The sequence below is a fragment of the Belonocnema kinseyi genome, chromosome 4 (assembly GCF_010883055.1).
Source record: "Belonocnema kinseyi isolate 2016_QV_RU_SX_M_011 chromosome 4, B_treatae_v1, whole genome shotgun sequence".
Classification (NCBI taxonomy): Eukaryota; Metazoa; Arthropoda; class Insecta; order Hymenoptera; family Cynipidae; genus Belonocnema; species Belonocnema kinseyi.
The window spans coordinates 62765803-62775946 of NC_046660.1; the positions used below are offsets into that span (position 1 = coordinate 62765803).

The following is a 10144-nucleotide window of genomic DNA, read 5'->3' on the forward strand; positions in this document are numbered from 1 at the left end:
ACAAGAGTTGAATTATATTTTCAAACTTAAGATCTTTATTTTCAACATTAACGATCATTCTCATCTATGCAGTTAAATTTTCAACCCAAAAAACGAATTTTTTACAAAACAGTTGAATTTTAAAACTGAATTAATAAATTTTCAACGAAAAGTTCATTTTTAACTAAATATTTGATTTTTGACCCTACTTTCGAATTTATAACATAAGAAAATAAATATTCAAACAAACAGAAAATAAGAATTTTCGACAATAGTTAAATTTTCAACAAAGAATGAGAAAATCTACTAAATTGTTGAATTTTTAAGCAAACAAGCTAAATTTTCGTAAGAAAGCAGTTATATTTTTAATAAAAAATTTTTTTTTTCAAACATACGGTTAAATTTTTAACACAAAAACGCGAATTTTTTACAACAAATTTGAATTTTAAATCCAAACACATATATTTAAAAAAAAGTTAATTTTTAACTAAAGAGTTGAATTTTCAACCTACAAAGATAAATGTTCAAACCAAAAAGACGAATTTTCAACAATATTTTAATTTATAATCAAGAAAGACAAAAATTAACCAATTTTTTAATAAATTTTTAAGCCATAAAGACAAATTTTCTACAAAACAATTTTATTTTCAACTCAAGTACATTAATTTTCAACAAAACAGATCATTTTCAACTATATAGTTAAATTTTCAACCTAAGAAAATAAATACTCAAACCAAAAAGATAAGTTTTTAACAAACCGTTAAATTTTCAATAAAAAAATAAAGATAATTAACAATTGTTGAATTTTCAAGCAAAAAAGATGATTTTTTACAGATCAGTTATATTTTTAACTAAAAAATTCGTTTTCAAACATACAGTTAAATTTGTAACCCAAAAAGACGAATTTTACACAAAAAAGTAAAATTTTAAATCAAAACACATACATGTTCAACAAAAAGAAATTCATTTTTAACTGAACAGTTGAATTTTCGACCAAATCCTTGAATTTTCAAACTAAAAAGATGAATATTCAAACCAAAAAGACGAATTTTCAACATGACTTGAAGTCTTAACCAAAAAAAAAAGAATCAATTGTTGAATTTTTAACCCATAAAAACAAATTTGTTACAAAACAGTTATATTTTCAACCCGAAAATATTAATTTTCAACAAAAAAGATAATTTTCATCTTTATAGTTAAATTTTCAAACCAAACAGACGAATTTTTTTACAAAACAGTTAAATTTGAAATCTGAAAATATGCATTTTCAACAAAAAGTTAATTTATAACTAAATTGTTGAATTTTCAATAAATCAAAAAAAGATTATTTTTTTACAAACCAGTTATATTAAATCAAAATGTTCGTTTTCAATCATACAGTTAAATTTTTAACACAAAAAGACAACTTTTTTTTACAAAATAGTTGAATTTTAAATACAAACAAATATAGTTTCAAAAAAAAGTTGATTTTCAACTAAACAGTTGGAGGAGTTTTCAAGAAGTTAAATTTTCAACCAAGAAAAAAATCAACCAAATTGTTGAATTTTCAAGCCAAAAAGATGCATTTTGTAGAAAAAAAGTTATATTTTAGGACCGAAAAAAATAATTTTCAAGAAAAGAGTTTATTCTTAACCGTATAGTTAAATGTATAACAAAAAAGTTCATTTTTTATTAAATAGTTGAATCTTCGACCAAATATTTGAAACTATTTTATTTTATTTATTTTTTAATATTGATTTAAAACTGTTTCCCCAAAAATATGAATTTTCAACGAAAAAGTTAATTTTCAAATAAATAGAGTGAATTTTCGACCCAGAAATACGATTTTTTTCAAAACTGTTGAAAATATGACTTTTCTATACAAAAGATTAATTTTTAATCCAAACGGGCGAATTTTCTATCCAAAAAGACAAATGTTTAAAAAAACAGTTGAAATTTTTGCCAAAAAAGACGATTATTTAAGAGAATAATTTAATTTTCAACTAAGTAGAAAATTTTGTACCATGAAAGATGATTTCTGAACACAAAATATAAACTTTTCACTTTAATGAAATTAAATTTCAACCAAAAATTATTGGATTTTATTATTAGGGTCTATTTTCAGTTCGCATTTATACGAAAAAATAAAAAAATGGGAGAAAATTTGTAGCATGGTGGCAGTTTTAATCGATGAAAAAAATTCCCGGTTTTTCCCCGATTCGGAAACATATTACTCGGTCAAAAAAATTTAAAAATTTAGACTCTAAAGCTGAATATGGTTCCAATTGAAAAAAATAAACTAGAAATTAAAGCACTCAAAGTGAAACTTTCGGATTTTAAACTTTTAAAATTATTGTTTAAAATTTTTAATTACAAAATTTTGTATTCAAATTCATAATAAAAATATAAGCGTGTAAAATGGAAGGTACTAACACTTGTCAAATTAACAATTTTAAGTCAAATGCAGATAAACTGCAAAATTTAGAATTTTTAACTTTTATAACTTATTAGGAGGTCAAAGATTCAGATTCGATTACAAAAATATAAATCTATATTATGATTTTCAATTCTTTAAGCAATTTTAAGCAAATAATAAATATTCAAAAAAGAAAAATTATTTATTTTAAACTAAACACTTCTTGAATTATAAGCTAAATTTTAATCATCTTAAATAGTTTAAAATTCTTAAAAAGCTTCAAAATTTAGAGAAATATTGAAGTTGTTTAAAATGTTTTCAAATTAAAAAGTATTTTAAAAATTTTTTGCGAACTTCTAAATATCTTTCAAAATGAATCGAATTTTTCCTACAATTTTTAGAAAACCCAACAAATTAAACAAAAATTCCTTAAAGTCTTCCCGATTATTTTTTGGAAATATTTTTAAATCTTTTTAAATATTTTCTTAAAATTAATTTTTCAAAACCAAAATGATTTTCGATTTTCCTATGACATGTTTTTTATGCTTCTGCAGCCTTTCATAATTCTTAAAAAGCTTCTAAATTTTTTGCTCACAATCTGCCAGAGTCTATATATCTCTTAAATTACTCAAATTTTTTCTAGAAATGATAAATGCTCGACTGTTATTTATACATTTAAATTCAGCAATTTCACTTACTAACTTATTTTTTATTCAAAGAAGAATAATTAAAATTATAACATTCAAGGTTTAAAAGCTCTTCGAAATTTGAACGATTCAAGGTTTTCTATGTTAAACAATTCAGTTTCGAAATGTTTACTTTTTATTATTTGGTTTCAATTTGCTCGTCTTAAATGAATATTCAAATATTGCTAAATATTAAATAATTATTCTTTGTCTTAATTACAAAATTTGAAATTAAATTGGTTAAAAATTGAATATTTTAAAATAACAAATATTTTAAATAAAATGAAAGCCTTTAATTACAAATATATTATTATAAAGTTATTTAAAAAAATGAAAAATTATAAAGTGTTAATCGGATTTTAACGTTTTTTAATTGCTAAGACTTTCAAATTGAAACAGCATAATTTTGAACGTTAAAACCTATAGAGGATTTAGAATCGTTTTGTCAAATCAATTATTGTTCACTTTTCGATAATGAAAGTACAGATCCATTAAAAAAATATTTTGTTTATTTATATTTACAGTTGAATTAAATTGAAAAATTTTCTGATGTAGGGGAAAGTCTGGGATTAATAAATAAATAAATTGATGTTACATATAAAATGGGAATTTTACCTTTCTGATTACATCAAGAACATTTTCTGAAAGCTCTGCTCCATCCGTGTAGTGACCCTTAGCCCAATTGTTTCCAGCACCTCCTTGGCCGTAAACAAAGTTATCAGGTCTAAAGAGTTTTCCAAATAATCCCGATTTTGCAGCGTCCATTGTTCCAGGCTCAAGGTCAACCAAAATCGCCCTGGGAACATACGTTTTTCCAAGTACTTGGTTGTAATAAGTGCTGATTCTGTCCAATTGAAGTTCTTTTGTCCCTCCAGTGTAACTTCCATCCGGCTCGATTCCATGCTCGAGAGATATCATTTCCCAGAACTAAAGAATGAACCCAAAATCATTTTCAAAACAAAATTTCGAATAATTTTTATCTAATTATTGCGAATTTCGATGTTTGAGCGATTACTTTTGACAAATAATTTCTTGAAGAACCAGGATAGCATTTCAGCGGCCGAATCCAAATTCCCGGTGATTTCCCGGTCAAGTTTTTTCGTTTTCCCGGAAAATTAAAAGAAAAATACTGATATTTGCAGCTAAACTCAAACATTTATTTTAATTTATCAGATCGATTTTAAACATTCTTTATAACACAACAGAGCGACAAGTTTCAAAATAATTATGGATTTTGAAACAAATACTTGAATTTTCCACTAAAAAATATCAATTTTTAACAAAAGTGGAAAAGCTGAACTTTCAGTTAGAAAAATTAGTAGGAATAGGTTAATTTTAAGTCGAAAAGATAAATTTCCAACTTAAATGATGAATATATAAATGAAATACTTAAATTTTCATCCACAAAGATGAAATTTCAAACAAAAAGATTATTTTTCTTCCAAAAAATACAATTCAAACAGGAAAACATAAATTTTTTAAGGAAATAGTTGAATATGCAATTAAATTAGACAAATATTAAACAAAATAATTGAATTTTAAACCAAAACCATGATTTTTCAGAGAAAAATGAATCTTCAACTGAAATAGTAGAATTTTCAAACTAATTGCAATAAATTTTACTGAAACAAAGATAAATTGTCAACCAAAACTTAAATAATTAAATTTTAAGTTAAATAAATTAATTATCAACCAAACAGATGAATTTTTAACTAAGACTATGAAATATTCAACTAAGATGATGAATATTTAAATTAAATAATTGAAATTTAGATCAAAAAGATTGATTTTCACCAAGACGATTAATTTCTGCAAAAAAAAAATAAATAATCGACTTTTCAACTCGAAAAGATAATTTTTTAACCAAAAAATGAATAATTGAATTTTGAGTCAAAAAATGAATGTTTAACCAAATAAATAAACTTTTAATTTATATTATATAATATTTAACTGATATGATAGTAAAATTTTGAGTTGAAAGAATGATAATAATTTTCAACAAAAAAGGATACAAATCATCATCATCTCATTTTTCAAATATCTTTTTGTTTCAAGATTCAACTATTTGGTGAAAAATTAATTTTTGTAGTTAAATATTTATCATTTTAGTCAACAATTAATTTCTTGAGTTGAAAATTCATTTATTTTGGTAGAAAATCCATAATTTTTGGTTCAAAATGCAACAACGCTTTTGTAGTTTGTTGGGAATTCCTTCTTTTTAATTAATTTTTTTTTAAATGAAAATTTAAATATTGAACATTCAATTCTTTTATGGAAATATTAAACTACTCCATTTTGGCTGAAAACTAAAAGTTTTCAGTTAAAAATTCACATATTTATTCGAAAATTATTCTTTTTTGATAAATAATGAATTTTCTTAGTAAAAATTCATTTTTTTAAATAGTCAATTTTCTTAGACAAAAATCATCTTTTTTGTTAAATAATCAATTTCCTTAAGTATAATTATTCTTTTTTTTTAATAAACCATTTTCTTAGTTAAAATTCATCTTTTTTGGTAAATAATCGATTTTCTCGGTTAAAATTAATCTTTTTGGATCAATAATCGATTTTCTTAATTAAAAATTGATCTTTATTGGTAAATAAACAATTTTCTTAGTCAAATTTCATCTTTTTTGGTAAATAATCAATTTTCTAAGTTAAAATTCGTCTTTTTTGGTGAATAATAAATTTTCATAGTTAAAATAATATTTTTGGGTCAATAATCGATTTTCTTAGTTAAAAATGCATCTTTCTTGATAAATAATCAATTTTCTTAGTTAAAACTCTTTGGGGGGGGGGGGGATAATCAATTTTCCCAGTTAAAATTATTCTTATTGGGTCAATAATTGATTTTCTTAGTTAAAAATTCATCTTTTTGTGGTAAATAATCAATTTACTTAAGTGAAATTAATATTTTTTGGTCAATAATCAATTTTCTTAGTTAAAATTCATCTTTCTGGCAAATAATAAAATTTCTTAGTTAAAAGTCATCTTTTTTGGTAAATAATCAATTTTCTCAGTTAAAATTAATCTTTTTGGGTCAATAATAGAGTTTCTTAGTTAAAAATTAATCTTTTTTTAGTAAATAATCAATTTCCTTAAGTGAAATGAATCGTTTTGGGTCAATAATCAATTTTTGTTAGTTATAATTCATCTTTTTCAGCAAATAATCAATTTTCTTAGTTAAAGTTCATCTTTTTTGGCAAAAAATCTATTTTCGTAATTCAAATTCATATTTTTTTGTAAATAATCAATTTTTTTAGGTAAAAATTCATATTTTTGGTAAATAATCAATTTCTATAAGTATAATTAATATTTTTTGTAAATAATCCATTTTCTTAGCTAAAATTCATAGTTTTGGTAAACAATCAATTTTATTAGTCAAAATTCATTTTTTTTTGGTAAATAATCCATTTTCTCAGTTGAAAATTGAACTATTTTGTTGAAAATTCTTTCTCTTTGTTTGAAAATTAATTTTTTTAACTGGAAATGTAACTACCCTTTTTTTAATAAAAAATTCAACTATTATGCAGAAAATTCGTCTTTTTGATTTGAAAAATTATCTCCTTTGGTAGAAATTTCATAAATTTTTTGTTAAGAATGCAGCTGTTTGTTTGAAAATTCAACTATTTTGTTATAAATTCATCTATTTTGTTGGAAATTCAATATTTTCACTGTGAGGAATTAGAAGCGTTTTAATTTAAGTTTAATATTATTACCTACATTATATTATTTAAAAGAAATTATTCCCCTGTATTCGTGAAAAATCTCCTGAATTCCCCTATTTTAAATTTCTTTGCTGTCGAAAATGTCCCTCAAATCTACAAAATTAGCAAATAAATCGTTTCGGAAATACTAGAAATTGCTATCGTCAAAAAGAATCTATTTGAAAGCTTCTTTTTTTCTAATCTCTTGAATTTATATTTATGATTCTTAAAATACGAATCAAAATTTTGAAACAAAATTAGTAAACCAAGAAATTGGTTCAAAATAACCGATTTTAGGTGTTCTAGTAGATTTTCAAAATTTAAGATTAAAAAAAATGGACTGTGATCCCAGCTAATTATTTGAAATGATGAACTCTATTTTAAAAATCAGAAAAAAATGATCTTTCTCTAATTCAAGTAAATTTAATTTTAAGAGCAAATCGGCAAGTTTCTGAAATCAAATAAACATACAAGGGACGCCAGGTGGTTGAAGGTCAGAGGATTTTCAACGGCCAGCATTTCAAATATAATTCATAAATTACATTTTGGAACTCAAATATGAAATATGCCGAAATTGAGTTCACTTAAAACCTATATAATTATTTTACTATCTAACTGATTGACCAACTTTCTATAAATTTTTATTTATTATCCAGAGCTTTTCGAAGTAGAAATAAAAATTTAATGAGTGTTATTTGATTTTAAAATAGATAAGGAATAAAATTACTGGAATAGTAAATACCTTTGTTCCAACTTGATTTCCGCATTGTCCAACTTGCACGTGAACTATTTCTCTCATTGTTATTGTTTTCTAATTTTTAATAAATAAAAAAAACTGATCTTTCAACACGCGCGGAATCAGTTTCTTGGTAAGAAACTTACAAACACTTGAAAATACTGAGCTGCAATTCAATATTCAAGAGCGAAGAAACACGGAAATTAATCAGAAGAGGGGATGAAGCAAAGATATAATGGGACTGAGACTTAATATCAATTAAGCCAATGATGAATTAGAATCCAATATAACGCCCTATTCAAATATCTCAAATTATTAATCAGAATTAGTTTTCATTTTAATTCTATCATTAATTCTAATTTTAATTTTATTTGTATATATTTTCTATTTATTTTTTTCCAAATATGCACTCTTTGTGTTTATAGATATATCAAAGTTCTTACTCTACTATTTTAATTTTAGTTTTTAACTTAGTTTTAGTTTTTTATTCTTAAACTTTAAGTTTTTAAATTTCATTAATTCTTAACCAAGAAGTTCACTTTTAAAAATATAGTTAAATTTTCAATAAAACAGTTAATTCTCAACTATATAATTAAATTTTCAACATAAAAGTTCATTTTTAACTAAATGGTTAATGCTTAAAACTACAAAGATGAATATTTAAACCAAAAAGACGAATTTTTAACAATTTGTTGAATTTTTAACAAAGAAATCAATAATTCAACAAATGGTTGAATTTTTAAGTCACGGAGATGAATTTGTACAAAACAGTTATATATTCCAGTTGAAAATATTAATCCTTTACAAAAAGTTGATTTTTAACTTAATAGTTGAATTTTCAAGCATTAAAATGTAGTTAAATTTTCAACAAAAAAGTTTTTAATTTTAACTTAATAGTTCAATTTTTCGAACAAGTTGTTGAATTAAAAAAATTAATTTAATTAATTATTAATTAATTAAATTTATTAATAATTAATAAATTAATTAAATAATTCTCAACGCAAAAGTCGTTTCTTAAATTAATTATTGAATTTCTGTACAAATTCTTGTTTTCAAGCAAAAAGCATGCATTTTTACAAAACAGTTATATTTTCAAACTTAAAATATTACTTCAACACGACAGAATTTTGTATAAGCCATAAATTCAGTTAAATTTACAACAAAAAATTGATTTTTCACTTACTAATTGAATTTTCGACCAAAATGTTTAAATTTTAAGCAAAAAAGATGAATTTCTTACAAAACAGTTATATTGTCAATCCGAAAAAATTTTATTTTCATAAAAATATTAATTTTAATCATATTAGTTAAATTTATAACGAAAAAGATCACTTTCAACTTAATAATTAAATTTTTGACGAAATTGTTGAATTTTCGGCAAAATTGTTAAATCTTCAAAACATAAAAAGACGAATTTTTACAAAACAGTTATATTTTCAACCCGAAAATATTATTTCACAACCAAAAAGTTCTTTTTTAATTTAATAGTTGAATTTTCCAGCCAAAAAAATGAATTGGTTACAAAACAATTATAATAAGTTAATTTGTAATTTTATATCAATAATACAATTTTGAAAATCTTTTTAAAAATAGGCGTGTATATCGAAGATTTGCTATAGAAAATTTAGGTCTATTTTTAAGATTTGCAATTTAAAAAACTTAAAATGTATTCTTTTATTTAAGAACAGTGAACGATCAGAGATCAATTCCAATTCTTCAAGATTAATGAAATTTCAAATGGAAAACATCAAAATTGCAGAATGTAAAATTATTTTTAGTTACAAATTGTCAAAATTAAAAATAATATTTAAAATACCCTACAATCTTTGAAATCCTTTGAAATTTTTGAAAGCTCATGAAAATTCCTGGGAATTTTCAATAAAACCTCATTTTTTGATCATCCTTTGGAAAACCTTCAAATTCTTGTAATATATTTAACAAAATTATTGGAACATTTTTAAATTCCCAAGAATATTTCTAAATTCTTTAAAATCTTTTGAAATCCTTTGAAACATTTTCAAGCTCTCGAAATTTTTTTTGATATTTTAAAAAATACCCTAAAATCTTGCGAATTCTTTAGGATACCTACAAATTATTGAAATACATTTTAAAATCCTCCGAATATTTATATCCTAAATTATTTTTAAATTCTTTGAAATGTTTCGAAATTTTTTAAAGTTCCGGAAAATTCTTTGCGATTTCTATTAAACCCTAAAATCTTTCATAATCATTTGGACTGCCTTAAAATTATTGAAATGTATTCAAAGTGTGCTGGAATATTTTTAGATACTCTAAAATATTTGTAAATTCTTTCAAATATTTCGAAAATTTTTGAAGCTTTAAAATACACTAAGATCTTTGAACTTTGCTGCGATATCTTCGTTTCTAGCGGCTGTGGACTGCGATCAGGCATTTGCGAACTCTTGCATAGATCATTGATTCCCAAACTTTTTTTGCAGTTTTCAGGGAGGGGCAGGGCCGCCACCCTATCATTTTTTACCTCTACTACAGTGATTCCCAAACTAGTGCCGACGGTCGGCGCACAGTGGGGTGAAATCGGAAAACGAGGTTCAAAATGACATTTAGAACGCAATTATGCACCGATTTTAGAATTTTTTTTTTAAATTCAGAACTAAATTTT

General features: G+C 23.2%; 1 protein-coding gene across 1 annotated transcript in view; it reads right to left on the reverse strand.

Moving 5' to 3' along the window:
* The window catches only part of LOC117172113 (tubulin beta chain-like), a 36903-nt gene extending 29337 nt beyond the window's left edge, over positions 1–7566 (reverse strand). Inside the window, exons 1-2 of the mRNA XM_033359901.1 lie at positions 7510–7566; positions 3676–3987 (exon numbers count right to left, since the gene is read on the reverse strand). Of these exons, the coding sequence (XP_033215792.1) occupies positions 3676–3987; positions 7510–7566 (369 nt within the window). The remainder of the gene's footprint in view (positions 1–3675; positions 3988–7509) is intronic.
* Between the last annotated feature and the right edge of the window lie 2578 nt (positions 7567–10144).